The sequence below is a fragment of the Scyliorhinus canicula genome, chromosome 27 (assembly GCF_902713615.1).
Source record: "Scyliorhinus canicula chromosome 27, sScyCan1.1, whole genome shotgun sequence".
In the NCBI taxonomy this organism is placed as follows: Eukaryota; Metazoa; Chordata; class Chondrichthyes; order Carcharhiniformes; family Scyliorhinidae; genus Scyliorhinus; species Scyliorhinus canicula.
Genome location: NC_052172.1, coordinates 4,645,961 through 4,662,741, shown reverse-complemented (window position 1 = coordinate 4,662,741; position 16,781 = coordinate 4,645,961). Strand labels below are relative to the sequence as shown.

Here is a 16,781-nt window from a genome sequence, read left to right as displayed (position 1 = left end):
ATAATCGTCGAGAGTCTGTCTGTGACTCTAGCTTGGTTTGATATTCTCTCTTGGCATCTCGGATGGCTTTGCGGACGTCTTACCTGGATTTCTTGTATAGGTCAAGGCCATCTGACTTGAATGCCTCAGATCTGTCCTTCAGTAGAGTCAATCTCATGATTGAGCCATGGTTCCCGGTTGGGGAACGTACGTACTGCTTTCTTTGGCACGCAGTCGTCCACACATTTGCTGATGAAGTCTGTGACGGTGGTGGCATACTCGTTTAAGTTGGTCGCTGAGTTCTTAATTATGGACCAGTCCACTGTCTGTAAGCAGTCATGCAAGAGCTCTTCCGTTTCCTCGAACCAGCACTGCACAACCTTCTTAGCTGGATTCTCCCGCTTGTATGCCGGGAGAAGGAGCACCGTCTTATGGTCTGATTTCCCAATGTGAGGTCAGGGGATGGAACGGTGGGCGCCCTTGATTTTTGAGTAGCAGTGGTCAAGAGTGTTGTCGCCCCTGGTGGGACAGGAGATGTGCTGGTGGAATTTTGGCAGTGCACTCTTAAGGTTGGCCTCGTTGAAGTCTCCGGCCATGATGAACAAGGCCTCCGGATGCTCTGTTTCGTAGTTGTAACTGACCATCACATTCCAATAGTGCTATTGGAACACAATTTGTATATGCAAATATGGACCTTGTCAGCTTTGAGTGGGTGACCTTGATGTTCAGAGAGTAGTTTACGTTATGAATTGTCAGCTCTGAGGCAGATAAGTAACCTGGCCAACCTGATATCTGCCAGGTGGCTTGGGTTAAAATCAGCTCCACACGTTGATTCTTGCCTCTCATTTCAGCTGCTGGTTACATCCTCATTAAACTTGGGGCAGCAGGGTAGCATGGTGGTTAGCATAAATGCTTCACAGCTCCAGGGTCCCAGGTTCGATTCCCGGCTGGGTCACTGTCTGTGTGGAGTCTGCACGTCCTCCCCTTGTGTGCGTGGGTTTCCTCCGGGTGCTCCGGTTTCCTCCCACAGTCCAAAGATGTGCGGGTTAGGTGGATTGGCCGTGCTAAATTGCCCGTAGTGTCCTAATAAAAGTAAGGTTAAGGGGGGGGGTTGTTGGGTTACGGGTATAGGGTGGATACGTAGGTTTGAGTAGGGTGATCATGGCTCGGCACAACATTGAGGGCCGAAGGGCCTGTTCTGTGCTGTATTGTTCTATGTTCTAAACCGAACTATGGCCAATATCTAAAACCGCAGCAACAGCTTTTCAGAAAAGCATGATCACAAATAGGTCAAAAAGGGCTATTTAACATGGATGGGATAAAAAGACAATACAATACTGCAAACTGACAAAGACATCATGTCCAAGTTCCAAACTATTCAGTGAATAATGCATATTGATAATATGAAGTTAGAATATAGTAAGATACTTGTTAATGTTTATTAATAAAAAACACGTGGATTAATGTACATTTACCCACCTTGTAATTTTTGAAAATATGTTTTATCCTTTTATTAAAAATGTTCAACCTCTTTGTTGGAAACAAAATAAATTATCATCAGTTAGTCAGAAGTCAGTTGTGACAATTACAATCCCATGTGTCTCAAATGGTGAATTCCTAAATTTTGGAATCTCATCCTTTATCTCGGGATTTCCCAAACTTTTCCAGCTGCGGAGCCCTTTTCACCACCCAGGAAAGAACCCGAGAAACATTCTTATATGGAAAAATTAAACCATAAAACAGGATTATTATTGCACAATAGGTACAAACATACAAAGACAAACATAAAAGATGTTCCTACGTATTGTGTAAACATTTATTGGATTAGAAATTTCTGTTATTCAGCAGATACTTCCAAGCCTCACCTTCCTTTTGTCAATTTTAATGGGAGCCACTCACTAAAACTCCCACACATCCTCATTAACACTCACTCACTAACACCCCATCCACCCTGCCTCACACCCTCATTTACACTCACTCACTAACACCCCCTGTCCACCCTGCCCCACACCCTCATTAACACTCACTAACACCCCCTGTCCACCCTGCCCCACACCCTCATTAACACTCATTCACCCCCTGTCCACCCTGACCCACACACCCTCATTAACACTCACTCACCCACTCACTAACACCCCCGTACACCCTGCCCCACACCCTCATTAACACTCACTCACTAACACCCCCTGTCCACCCTGCCCCACACACCCTCATTAACACTCTCACTAACACCCCCTGTCCACCCTGCCCCACACACCCTCATTAACACTCACTCACTAACACCCCATCCACCCTGCCCCACACCCTCATTAACACTCACTCACCCACACCCCGTCCACCCTGCCTCACCCACTCACCCACCCTCCCTCACCCACACTAACACCCCCTCACCCACACTAGCTCCCACTCCCTTACCCACTAACCCTCACTAACACCCCCCTCACCCACCAACCCTCCCTCACCCACTCTCACTAACACTCCCCCACCCACCCTCACTAACACTCCCTCACCATCCCTCATTAGCACCCCCTCACCCATCCACCCTCACTCATTAACACCCCCTCACTAACATTCCCCCACCCACCAACCCTCCCTCACTCACACCCACTAACAGCTCCTCACCCACACTAACCAACACTCCCTCATCCACACCAACACTCTCCCACCCACACTCACCAACATTCTCTCACCCACTCCCTCACACTCCCTCATCCACTCGCATTCCCCCAACCGCGCCTCCCCATCACCCCCCCCCCCCCCCCCCCCCCCCCCCCAACCTCGGTGCCGTACCCACCGCAGAACCCCTGAAGGAGTCTTTTGGGAAACCCTGCTTCGTCTCATTCTGGTCCTCAATTTTTCCCTACAATCTTCATTGTCTATTTTTTTCAATCTATCTTTTTCTCTCGCTCAGAGCTCGGTATTGTTCCTTCACACTCCTCTAATCAAACTGAATCTGTCTTTTTCTCAATTCACAGTATCAACACATCCAGTCAGCACTGGTTTATCTGGGCACTCATGTAAACCTCCAGTGTTACATTCACAAGGTAAGGTGTTTATTAACTGGCCAGTTTGATCACATTAATTATTGATCGTAGGAGTAAGAAACATACGGTTTTATCCCAAAACACTAAAGATTCAACAGTTTTACATTATGGATTTGCCACGGACATTTTTATTGTAACTGCAGCGGTTAAATATATGTAATTTTCTCTTCACATTTTATTTAAAGTGCCTCTTTAGCCGTCTGATGGTGTCATAGGCCAGCATGCCTGTGACAGGACAGGTATTTCTTAACTTGCTGACACCCAGTGGGATGTTATTTTAGGGTGTATTAATGTGATGTTCCTCTTGCGATGGTTTCACTGCACTTCCGTCATCGTCTCGAATCAACAGTCCTGTAGTTTTCTGCCCCTTCTTCGCCCTCGCTCTGCTGCTCCGATTTTTTCTTTTCTGTTAAAACTATCTACCATGGTGGGATTCGAGTCCGGGACCTGAGCATTGCTCCAGGTTTCTGGTCTATCAGTTCAGTGACCGAGACCACCCGGCCACGGGAGACGCGGATTATTTCATTTTTGAATGGTAGGTTTTTATTTACAATCATCCCGCTGCCGACTTGGACGCGTTGCGCCAGGAAACGGGTCTGGCGGAACGGAGAATCCCACCCCAGGACTTCCAGCCACAATTTCATCAGCCCATAAGCACACTTGAATCTTCTCGAACAGATCCTATATATTCTACAAACGCTAAACAGGCCAACGGCAAACAGGCCAAGGCCACAACAGTCTCTGTACATGAACGCCATTTTAGGTCACAGAAATATATCTGTACTGAGCTGCCACGATGAAATAGGTGCATACAGCAATTCTTCCACTGGGTCCTATTTTTAATATTCCTCTTTCCTCCTGGGGAAGCATCCAACCTTCACTGTGCACTTTGCCCAAAGGAACGTCTGAGATCGGGAATTTTCCATCTGGAAATCATGTATTGGGATATGCGCCCATGCAGAGTCTCCAAAGAACTGTATTACCATACAGAAATATTGTGTTAGGCTTTTCCATCTTCGATCGTGGCACTCTTCAAAGGAAATAAACATCCGTCTATTTTACACTGCTGATATACTAAAGTGAAAAGAACAATTGCTGCAATTCTGAAATGATAATAGAAAATGCTGGGAGTGGGGGAGAGAGAAACTTGCATAAAGCAACCACCGGATGTTTCAAAGCACTTTACAGTCAATGAAGCAGATTTTGAAGTGTCACCACGGTTGTATTGGATGTGTGGTGGCCGATATGCACTCAGCAAATTCCCAGACAGCAATGTGATAATGGGCAGAAAGTCTTTGCTTGTGACGTTGATTGGAAGCCGAATATTTCCAAGAGTACCGGGGGGGTAACTCCTCCGCTCTCCTCCAGAATAACGTCACATGCAGGCAGATGGAACCTCGGTTTAAGGCTTGATCAAAAGGCAGTGCGGTGCTCCCTTAGTACTGCACTGGAACAACGGCTATCTTTGTGTTCAAGTCTTGGGAGTGGGGCTTGAACACAGAAGGTTGTGATTCAGAGGCGAGACTGATACCAAATAAATCACACTTGTATGCAGCAAGGTGCGGGGGCCGAGGAACCTGGTTGTATATGTGCAGAGATCATTTAAGGTGGAAGGACAGTCAGTTAATAAAGCCCACAGTATCCTGGATTTTATTACTAGGGGCATAGAGTACAAGAGCTAGAAGGCTATGCTGAACTTATACAAGACACTAGTTAGACCTCTGCTGGAACATTGTGTGCCTTTCTGTGCTCCACGGTATAAAGCATTGGAGAGAGTGCAGAAGAGGTTAAAAGAACGATTCCAGGAATGAGAAACGTTATTAATGAAGGTAGATTGTAGAGACTGGGTCTCATCTCCTCAGAGGGAAGAAGGCTCAGTGGAGATTTGATAGAGATGTTCAAATTCATGAAGGGGCTGGGCAGAGCAGTTTGTTGTCTGTAAAACTTCAGACACATCGACCTGTTTATTATTCAAATGTTTTACCCAGGTGCCCTTACTTGCGAGATGGACAAAGGACAAGTTTACATTTGAACCAAATTTAATATCACAGTTAAAAGTTACCCTCCCGCCGTTTAATTATCCCAACTACAACAATCTGAGAGTCTTAACAGTACCCCATGCCGATTAACTCACTGAGCTGCGGGTCCAATTCTCTGAGTCTCGGTTGTCTCAGGGCTTCCGTCCGCAAAGGTAGGTCGCGCACGCTGCTTCCTTCTGTCCGCTGGTCCGCCATCGAATGCTCTCTGTTGCCTCTGTGCCGAGTCTTTGCTGGGGAGGGTCTTGGCGGTCGATTCTTATACCCCTCTTTGCACCTTTCCAGAAAGTTCTCTGGCCCTCAGCCAATGAGGCCTCGGGGCAGGGTCGCAACACCCGCTGGAGTTGCTGACTGCATACCTGCAGGACACCAGAAACCCACCCCCAGGGATCCATCTCCAGATATATTATTACGGGCCAGGGTTTAGAGAACCCCAAAGTGTATCATGGAGTTCACCTGACCCAGAACCTTTTAATAGATTTTGGTTATGGGGAGCACAAGAGCCCACTCTAAAGCGTGATGCAACAGAGTTAAAGTACTTTTAAAATAAAACAATGTTTATTATATGAATCCAGTTAACACTTTATTTAACACACAGTAAACATCTTCGTAACTATCAACTCAAATACTTCCCCCAAATAAAACAGTACTCTATAAGTAACCCTTAAACTTTCCTTGCAACATCCATAAGACAAATACCCTCTTTAACAAAGATAGCAGATTTAAATTTGCTCTATGTACTGAGAGCAGTTATCACTTTTAAATTAGCAAGTGATCTGAAGACATTCTTTTCATGCAGAGAGAGATCAAAATTACACCGTGTTTGGCTGGATGCAGCTCCAACTCGGAGAACGAAACCAAACACACACTGTATCTGCCAGCTCAAAACCGAAAGTAAAAGCAGACAGACAGCCCAGCTCCACCCACACTCTGACATCACTGCAGCTATTTGATAAACACCCATTTCTTAAAGGTGCATCCACTACAGCTATTTGATAAACACCCATTTCTCAAAGGCACTCTCACATGACAATATTGTCTGCACATAACTTTACTCCATATATGGTAATGGCGAGAGCTCGGTGCCAGAGTTCATCTGAGCACTCCACAACAGTCGATCCATTTGAATGGGACTGATTATCTCCTGATGTCTTGTTTACGGGATTACGGCAAACGGGATTATTATTTAAACGATAAAATATTAAAGCATGCCGCTGTTCAGAGAGACTTGGGTGTGCTAGTGCATGAGTCACAGAAGGTTGGTTTACAAGTGCAACAGGTGATTAAGAAGGCAAATGGAATTTTGTCCTTCATTGCTAGAGGGATGGAGTTTAAGACTAGGGAGGTTATGTTGCAATTATATAAGGTGTTAGTGCGGCCACACCTGGAGTATTGTGTTCAGTTTTGGTCTCCTTACTTGAGAAAGGACGTACTGGCGCTGGAGGGTGTGCAGAGGAGATTCACTAGGTTAATCCCAGAGCTGAAGGGGTTGGATTATGAGGAGAGGTTGAGTAGACTGGGACTGTACTCGTTGGAATTTAGAAGGATGAGGGGGGATCTTATAGAAACATTTAAAATTATGAAGGGAATAGATAGGATAGATGCGGGCAGGTTGTTTCCACTGGCGGGTGACAGCAGAACTAGGGGACATAGCCTCAAAATAAGGGGAAGTAGATTTAGGACTGAGTTTAGGAGGAACTTCTTCACCCAAAGGGTTGTGAATCTATGGAATTCCTTGCCCAGTGAAGCAGTTGAGGCTCCTTCATTACATGTTTTTAAGGTAAAGATAGATAGTTTTTTGAAGAATAAAGGGATTAAGGGTTATGGTGTTCGGGCCGGAAAGTGGAGCTGAGTCCACAAAAGATCAGCCATGATCTAATTGAATGGCGGAGCAGGCTCGAGGGGCCAGATGGCCTACTCCTGCTCCTAGTTCTTATGTTCTTACAGGCCAGGCCCAGATTTGTCCCGACTGTCTGTCTCTGCTCAGTGTGTTCAAACTTAGGTATTCGAATTCCCATCAGGCCAGTCTGTGGGCTGACTGCGGCTGTGACTTAAAATGTGTAATTATTAATTTAAAAGTGTCCGATTATATATCGGGCCTAAAATTCAGGCCGTTGTCCATTTTATCACATGTTGATAGGGAGAAACTTGTTGTTTGTGGTGTACATCAATGATCGGAACTTAAATTTAGGGGTATGGTCAAGTGGTTCGTGGGTAGCACAAAAATTGGTTGGGTGGTAAATAATGCGGAGGATAGCCGTGTACTGCAGGAGGGTATCAATGGACTGGTCAGATGGGAAGAGCAGTGGCAAATGGAATTCAACCCAGAAAATTGTGAGGTAATGCACTTGCGGAAGGCGAACAAGGAAAAGATTACACTATGAATGGTAGGACCTTGGAAAGTCCTATGAATGGTAGGACCTTGAAGATCTTGGAATGCACATCCACAGATCCCTCAAATTGGCAGCACAGGTAGATAAGGTGGTTAAGAAGGCATATGAGATACCTGCCGTTATTAGCCAAGGCACAGAATAGAAGAGCAAGGAGGTTATTCTGCAACTGTATAAAACGCTGGTTAGGTCACAACTGGAGTCCTACCAGCTGTTCCGGCCACCACATAATAAGAAGGATGTGATTGCACTGGAAGAGAGTGTACAGGAGGTTTACCTGGATGCTGCCTGGGCAGGAGGATCTGAGCGATGAGGAAAGATTGGGTAGGCAGGGGCTGTTTTCCTCAGAGAAGGGGACCTGATAGAGGTATATAAGATTATGAGAGGCGTAGCTAGGGTGGATAGGAAGGCACGTTTTCCATTAGTAGAGAGGTCAATAGCCAGCGGTCATAGATTTAATAAATCTAAGTGAAATGATAACGATATACAACAGTATCAGCAATATAACCATTTCCTCTAATACCTTTTCTTTTCTTTGATTATTCAGAAACAGCAGATTCTCATGCAAATCAAAATTCCCCTAAGTAAGGACCTGTCTACTGGCTGTCACTCCGACGAGGAAAATGTTAGCAAGACTTATTATAAACCATGTTCAAAGAAGTCTGAAATATACTTGTATCCTTTCACAACGCATCCGCATAATCCTTGTTCCTAAAAGGGTGTCCTTCTCTTTCCAACATTCTATTGTTTTCAGGAGGATTTTGCTTTTGAGTGAACTGCATTAGACTCCGATCTTCAGAACTCTTGTTTGTAATCAAACCACAATTTGAGTTTGCTTCTCTTCTGGGCGAAACCAAATGATGCAGCATCGTTTTCCAGCGTCAGAATATTGTGTGTGGCCTATTTGAAATGACCTATTTTTCATTTATTCAAAGTGTGTGCAAACTTTAACCTGCTGGTTACAGTATTTTTGGCCTAACTGTATTATGTTTCACTTGTGTTAAGCATCCAATCTCCATTGGTTTCCGGGGCAGAATTTCACAGCTCCTCCCTCCGCCAGGATCATCTGGTCCTGCCGAAGTTGAAGAACTTTTGAACGGCTGCCCATGTATTCCAGCAAAATTCTGCCCGTTGTCTTTATACATTATCTACCCAAGGAACAAAGAAGAGTAGCACAGGAACAGGCCCTTGGGCCCACCAAGCCTGTGCCGACCATGCGGCCTGTCTAACCTAAACCTTCTACACTTCTGGGGTCCGTATCCCTCTGTTTCCATCCTATTCATGTATTTGTCAAGATGCCCCTTAATCGTCACTATCGTCCCTGCTTCCACCACCTCCTCCGGCAGCGAGTTCCAGGCACCCACTACTCTGCGTAAAAAAACCTCCCTCGCACATCTCCTCGAAACTTTGCCCCCCGCACCTTAAACCTATGCCCCCTAGTAATTGACTCTTCCACCCTGGGAAAAAGCTTCTGTCTATCCACTCTGTCCACACCCCTCGTAATTCTGTAGATTTCTATCGAGACGTCCATCAACCTCCGTCGTTTCAGTGTGAACAAACCAAGTTTATCCAACTGCTCCTCATAGCTAATGTCCTCCATACCAGGAAACACCCTGGTAAACCTCTTCTGTACCCTCTCCAAATCCTCCACATCCCTCTGGTAGTGTGACGACAAGAATCAAACATTTTATTTCAAGTGTACCCATTGTCCAAGTATGCCCATTGGAAAATAAGGCGAGAACTAAACTGTTTATGTTTGATAATGAAATGACACCTCCAGAAGCTTTGTTACCCGTGGTGTATATGTTACCTGTCCCACCCCTAATTTGAGATGCTTACTGCTTCAGTGCCTGGTTTAGCACAGTGGGCTAAGACAGCTGGCTTGTAATGCAGAACAAGACCAGCAGTGAGGGTTCAATTCCTGTTCCAGCCTCCCCCAACAGGTGCCAGAATGTGGCGACGAGGGGCTTTTCACAGGAACTTCATTGAAGCCTACTTGTGACAATAAGCGATTATTGTTACTATTAATTACCTAAGAACAAACTTAACTCAAAGCAAATGTGACCTGTAGATTCTTTAACTACCTTTTTGCCTCCCATGCCCACATTTTTGTTTTGCCCCTTATTTCCGTTCCTTTGCTCCCTCTCCTCACATTTGGCTGATTTTGGGTACACATGAAGGTGGAAGTTGTGGACTCGAACTCGAGTCTTACTCCTCCTGACGGTGTGTTGTGCATCTTCCAGCAATATGCCACCAGATTGAAGTGTTGGATTAACAATCAAGACTTTTCAGCACTTGCGTTTTGTCTGTGAAACACATCTTAGAATTTTTCTAATTTTGACTTTTTAAAATAAAGACATGGGAAGTTGTATTATTATGAGGGCATGCTATTAAATCTAAGATGTACAGCTTTATCTAACACTTGACCATGGAGAGCCTGCAGGCAGTTGACAAAATATATACACATTAAAAAGATCAAATCTGTGTTTTCTTCTTTGACTCTCATGTACTTTTTGTTCAAAAATGTGATTCAGCAATTCCTTCAATGTAAATGCTGTGTCTTCTGTATGCTCATGCATGTGGCATCTGGAATTTATTTACTCATTTCTGTATTAAGTCTGGCAATTGAGACTTCTTACCCAATAGTAGGTAAACTGATTGTAGGGGGGAGTGCCCCACCATACAAATCAGGAAGGTTTGGCTTTGATTCTGCAGTCTGCCAGCTGACACAGGGTGCTGCAATTCCTCTCGGTTTTCCCCTTCACGGGCCAACTGATTTAACCCCAACGGTTTTGCAGCCAGCTTGTAATATTTGTCCCCAATTCCACATATACTGACCTGAGTCTTTTAGAGCATTTATGCTTACTGCTCCTCCTTGCTTTAGCAGGAAAATACTATGCATGTGGACACAAGTTAAGGATGGGATTGGGCCTGGGTACGTTGCCCTCCATGGCCAGGCTGCCCATGATCAATAACACAATCTCAATTCTCTCCCCTTGCCTGGGTGAGTGCAGCTCCAACAACTCAAGAGGCTTGACATCATCCAGGGCAAAGTAACCCCGCTTGATTGGCACTCCTTCCACAAACATTCACCCCCTCCATGACCGACGCACAGTGGGAGCCATGTGTACCACCTATAAGATGCACTGCAGCAACTCACCAAGGCTCCTTAGACAGCAACTTCCAAACACACGACCACTGCCATCTAGAAAGGATGAGGGCAGCAGATACATTGGAACATCACCACCTGGAGGTTCCCGTCCAAGTCACTCGCCATCCTGACTTGGAAATATATTGGCTGTTCCTTCACTGTTGCTGGGTCAACACCCTGGAACTCCCTCCCTAACAGCACTGTGGGTGTACCTATACCACATGGACTACAGTATTCGCAGTAAGATAGATGAACTAGTGGCACCAAAAGATAAATGATTTAGATATAATTGCTATTACCGAGACATAGTTATATGATGGTCAAGGTTGGGAAAGAAATATTCCAGGGCACGCAATGGCCGCAACTTTCAGGCTGTTCACACCGGCAAATTCTTCTGGTTCTGCCAAAGGCACACCCCACCACAGGTTTCCTGGCGGTGAGGGGTGCATTCAATGGGAAACCCTGAGAAAAATGCGACGGGTTGGGTGGAAAACCCTGCCCAATATTTCAAAGACAGATAGGGTGGCAAAAGAGATGGGGTAACTCTGATGGTAAACGGTGAAATGAAGACATTAGTGAGGAAGGGTCTGGCCTCCGAGATCTTGAAGTAAAATCAGTATGGGTGGAGATCAGGAATAGCCACTGTCCGCTGGCAATGTGGGGAGGGGGAAGCGGAGGGAGTAGTTAGCAGATGCTCCTAATAGTAGTTACGCGGTTGGACAGAGCATTAAACAAGAAGTTATTGGATTGTGTATCAAAGGCAATGTAATAATTATCAGGTGCTTTAATCTTAATGTAAACTGGATCAATCAAATGGTGGTCTGGAAGGAGTTTGTCCAATATTTTTGTGACACTTTGCTGGAACAATACATTGTGGAAACAATGAGAGATAAAGTTATCTTACATCTAGTATTGTGCAATGAGGTGGTGTTAATTAGTAATCTCACAGTAAAAGATCCACTGGGAAATAGTGAGCATAATACAATTGAATTCCATGTTAAGTTTGAAAGCAAGTAGCAGGAATTGGGGGAAATTAAGATTCAGAAAATGAAATTGGGATAACATAAAACAGGAAGTTGATAGGGGCAACGGTCTGAAGAGATTTTGAGATGCGAGGTGGCATAGCAGTGAGAAAAGCAAGTGTTTACCTTTGTGAATAGAGGAAAATAATGGGGCATAGAAGAGGTAACTTCAAAGTGGAGGTAAGGAAATTGACAAGTACATGCTAAAAGCCGACTCCACAGGGTGGATAACATCAAAGGGAAAAAATTATATATCGATAGCACAATAACTGGGGAAAGGAGACACAGACACAGCTACCATCACAGCCACAAATAGTCTCTCGAAAATAAATAGTAGTTTTCGCCTTTATTGAAAATGAAGACGGTTTTCCCAATCATGGCCACATAACCTGTATGTGGTAATTATTTGCTAGATTTAGCTCATAGTTATGTAATACTGGATGTTATATTAGGGAGATGAACGGTCTATTCTTGGGAGGGCGGTTTGCGAGCTTGGTGGAGTTGAATGAGAAATTTAGACTGGTACTGAGGAGTATTTCCAGTGCATGCGAGGAAGGTCTTGCCTTTCTTTTTAAATTTAGAGTACCCAATTCTGTTTTATCAAATTAAGGGTCAATTTAGCGTGGCCAATTCACTTATCCTGCAGATCTTTTGGGGTACTAACCACTGCTCCACTGCTTTTTGGGCACTGACAGCCCAAATGAGGAAGATCTTTCCGACCTTCCCGATAGTGCCTGCCTGTTCGTTATTGGAGGAGGGGCTGTCAGCAGGGGGGGGGGGGGGTGGTGGAAGGGGGGGGGGTGGAGAGGAGAGCCGTCTCAGTGATTTATGGTAAGATTTTGGAGGATAAGGTGTCCATGGACGGGATTAACGCTAAGTGGAAGGAGGAGTTGGGGGCGGTTTTGGAGGAGGGATTGTGGTGCATGTTGCTGCGGAGGGTGAATGCATCGACCTTGTGTGCGAAGCTGGGATTGATACAGCTGAAGGTGGTGTACTGGGCACACCTGAGAAAATCAAGTATGAACCGGCTGTTTTAGGGGGTAGAGGACATTGTTAGCGGTGTGGGGGAGGTCCTGCTAATCATGTGCATATGTTCTGGTCCTGCCCGAAGTTGTATGGGTTCTGGAGGTCAGTTTTCAGCAGCATCTCAGTTGTTTTCTACATAGATGTGGAGCCTGGTCACCTGCATACCATATTCAGGGTGTGAGACCGGCCGGAGTTGCAAATGGGTGCGGGGCAGATGTTTTAGCCTTCGTCTCGCTGATCGCTCACAGGCGGGTCTTGTTGGGGACTGTTTCTCAACCTGTGCCTCTGCGTGGCTGGGAGACTTATTGGAGTTCTTAGCCCTGGAAAAGGTGAAATTTGCCCTAAATTGGGGTTTGTGCATTTTGGAGGGTTGGTTGCCATCGACTGCTAAGGGGTGGGGGGAGTTCTTATTGGGTCGGGGGGGTTTTATATGTTGGGTGTGTTTTTTTTGTAAAATGTTGAAAATTGGAATAAAAACACTTTAAAAAAATACTAGATGTTGTTTGGGAATAAAGGGGCACCTCAGATTTCAGGAAATGTAGGTCGCTGGGAACCAAAACTTAATTAATTTCATACAGTAGTGTATGCATATAGCCATCAGTATAATTAAGTGTTGTAGTGCATTAACTTTTTCTTGGCATATATTTTTTTTCTTTTAAGTTAATACATTAATTGTTCATGCAACAACTGGAATATTCCTCCCTGGCTCACATATTTTTCTCACAGTACACCAAATCAAAAATATACACCACTAAGAAACAGCGTGCCAAGTTACCCTTCCACGGTTTTGGGATACTCTCGCATTTAACATCAGCAGGGTTCTTAACAGCGAGATACTCCAATCGCAAGCAAGAATTCTAAGCTTAAACAAAGGTAAATATAGATAGAACATAGAACAGTACAGGTCCTTCGGCCCTCGATGTTGTGCCGAGCAATGATCACTCTACTCAAACCCACGTATCCACCCTATATCCGCAACCCAACAACCCCACCCCCCCTTAACCTTACTTTTTAGGACACTACGGGCAATTTATCATGGCCAATCCACCTAACCCGCACATCTTTGGATTGTGGGAGGAAACCGGAGCACCCGGAGAAAACCCACGCACACACGGGGAGGACGTGCAGACTCCGCACAGACAGTGACCCAGCCGGGAACTGAACCTGGGACCCTGGAGCTATGAAGCATTTATGCTAACCACCATGCTACCGTGCTGCCCAAAATATGAGGGGAGAACTGGCTATGGCTGATTGATTAAATAGACGGCGTAAATAAACAGTCGGAAACATTTAGTGAAACGATTCAAAATGTTCAACAAAAAACATTCCATTGAAAAACCAAATCTCAGCAAGACAGATCCATCTGTGGTTTACTCAGGAAGTAAAGGATAGTGTCAGGGGCTGGTTTAGCACAACGGGCTAAATAGCTGGCTTGCAATGCAGAACAATGCCAGCAACGTGGGTTCAATTTCCCGTACCGGCTTCCCAGAACAGGCGGAATGTGGCGACTAGGGGCTTTTCACAGTAACTTCATTGAAGCCTGCTTGTGAAAATCAGCTATTATTATTAGATTGAAAAAAGGAGGGGCCGGATTTTCCAGTCCCCTCCCTGTTTTCCAGCGGAGGAGGTGACTCGCCATCGGCCGCCAGCATGATCTTCCAGACCCGTTGATGCCTGTGGTGTTCTGCATGCCCGGATGTCCCACCGCCAGGGAACCCGCTGCAGTGAAGATCGGGAACCGGCCGCAGGGAAGATCCCACCGGTGGGCGGGGCCAGTAAATTCCACCTCTGGTTTATACAGTTGCACAGAACAGCAGAAAGTGTTCTAGAAACCAATAAAGGACCATCAAAAAGTTGATTAAAAGAGGGAAACATAGAAACCGAGAACAAACTAGCCAGGCGTATGGAAACAGATTGCGAGAGTTTTTATAGGTATATAAAACTGAAGAGAGTAGTTAAAGAAAACATTGGTCCCTTAGAAACAGAGACAGGATAAATGGACTGGGGCATTGAAGAGATGGCAGAGACACTGAACAAGTATCTTGTGCCTGTATTCACAGTAGATGAGCACCAGAAATAGACGATAACTCAGATGCGAAAAAGACTGAGGAAACTAGGGAAATGAATATCCGCAGAGAAGAAAATTTGGAGAAACTTAAGGGACAAATCCGAGAAGTCCCAACAGTCGATGGCCTGCATACGATTATTAAGAAATGGCTGCACAGATAGTGGATGCTCTGGTTATGATTTTCCAAAATTCTGGAATGCTGCCAGCAGTTAAGGAATACAACACCGCTATTCAAGAAAGGAGGAAGAGAGAAACATGGAACTACATGCCAATTAACCTGGTGTCAAGGGAAAGTGCTGGAATCTACTTTTAAGGAAGTCTCAACAATGCATTTAGAAAATTGAAGTCAACATAGTTTTACGAATTACAAATGTAATCACAGAATCCCTGCAGTGCAGGAGGCCATTTGGCCCACCGACTTTGTACCAATCCTCCAAAAGAGAACTCTATCTCGGCCCACACCTCACTCTATCCTCATTATCCCACACATCAATCATGGTCAACCCACCTAACCTGCACATCTCTGGGCGGTGGAAGGAAACCGGAGCACCCAGAGGAAACCCACGCAGACACGGGGACACGTGAAAACTCCACACAGTAACCCAAGGCTGGAATTGAACCCGGATCCCTGGCACTGTGAGGCAGCAATGCGAACCATTGTGCCACCTTGTGCAGATGTAACTAGTAGGGTAGATAAAGGGGACCCAGTAGATGTGACATACCTGAATTTCCAAAACATTTGATAAGGAGCCACACAAAATGTCAATAGGCAAGGTAAGGACTCATGAACAAGAGCAGAGAATGCTGGGAAAACGCAGCAGGTCTGGCAGCATCTGTAGGGAGAGAAACAGATGGCCAGTATAGCTCAATGGGCTAGAAACCTGGTTTGTAATGCAGAACAAGACCAGCAGCGCAGGTTCAATTCCCGTACCTGCTTTATCCGAACAGGTGTGTATATGGCGACTAGGGGCTTTTCACAGTGACTTCATACTTGTGACAATAAAATATAATTATTAGCATTAATGTTTTGAGTCCACTTGGCTCTTCATCAGAACTGAGCGGGAAAATCTGTCAGATATTAAACTGTAGCTGGGAGAGATTGCAACAAGATGTACTAATCTTAAGAACAAAAGACAGGTGGCCTGGTGAGGGGGAGGGAAAGGGAGGGTTTTTACAGTGATTTCATTGCAGTGTTAATGTAAGCCTACATGTGACAATAAAGATTAGAACATAGAACAGTACAGCACAGAACAGGCCCTTTCGGAGTTTTGTCCGAAACCAAGATCAAGCTATCCCACTCCCTGTCATTCTGGTATGCTCCATGTGCCTATCCAATAACCGTTTGAAATTATGTTCCCTAGTTTTAGAATCTCCAATCAATGGAAACCGTTAATCTTCATCTACCCTGTCTTTGCCTGTTAATATGCCGAAAACTTCGATCAGATCACACCTTAACTTTCTAAATTCTAGAGAAAATACTTACATTGAATAATCCTTCCTCATAACTTAACCCCTGTAAATCCAGGTACCATTCTTGTAAACCTACATTACATCTCCCGAAGGTCAAAACGTCCTTCTGAAGGTGTGGTGGCCACACCTGCTAACAGTGACTTCAAGTGGGGTCTATACTTTGGTTTAGTAAAACTGCAGCATAACGTCCGTGGCCTTGTACTCCATAGCTATTGAAATAAGGGCCGCCATTCCATTCGGCTTCTTCATTACTTTCTGCACTTGTCTGAGGCATTTTAAAGATCTATGTACCCGACGGCCCCCCCCCCCCCCCCCCCCGGAACCTGTGGACCGTCTGAATTTAGCTTCATATCGTCTTAGAAAGTACCCCTGCTCCAATGGGCAGCACTGCTGCTCACGGCACCAGGGACCCGGGTTTGATTCCCGGCTTGGGTCACTGTCTGTGTGGAGTCTACACGTTCTCCCCGTTTGCGTGGGTTTCCTCCGGGTGCTCCGGTTTCCTCCTACAAGTCCCGAAAGACGTGCTGTTAGGTGAATTGGACATTCTGAATTCTCCCTTTGTGCACCCGAACGAATGTGGTGACTCGGGGCTTTT

General features: G+C 45.3%; 1 protein-coding gene and 1 long non-coding RNA gene across 5 annotated transcripts in view; one reads left to right on the top strand and one right to left on the bottom strand.

Moving 5' to 3' along the window:
• Positions 1-9,940, top strand: part of rnaset2l (ribonuclease T2, like) — a 54,147-nt gene extending 44,207 nt beyond the window's left edge. For all 4 annotated transcript variants that reach the window (XM_038786120.1, XM_038786118.1, XM_038786119.1 and 1 more), the window contains 2 exons: positions 2,955-3,023; positions 7,997-9,940. In XM_038786120.1, the coding sequence (XP_038642048.1) occupies positions 2,955-3,023; positions 7,997-8,164 (237 nt within the window). In that variant the 3' untranslated portion in view covers positions 8,165-9,940. The remainder of the gene's footprint in view (positions 1-2,954; positions 3,024-7,996) is intronic.
• LOC119957922 overlaps positions 1-15,538 on the bottom strand; it is a 96,950-nt gene extending 81,412 nt beyond the window's left edge. Inside the window, exon 1 of the long non-coding RNA XR_005458944.1 lies at positions 15,439-15,538. This is a non-coding gene — a long non-coding RNA (uncharacterized LOC119957922). The remainder of the gene's footprint in view (positions 1-15,438) is intronic.
• Between the last annotated feature and the right edge of the window lie 1,243 nt (positions 15,539-16,781).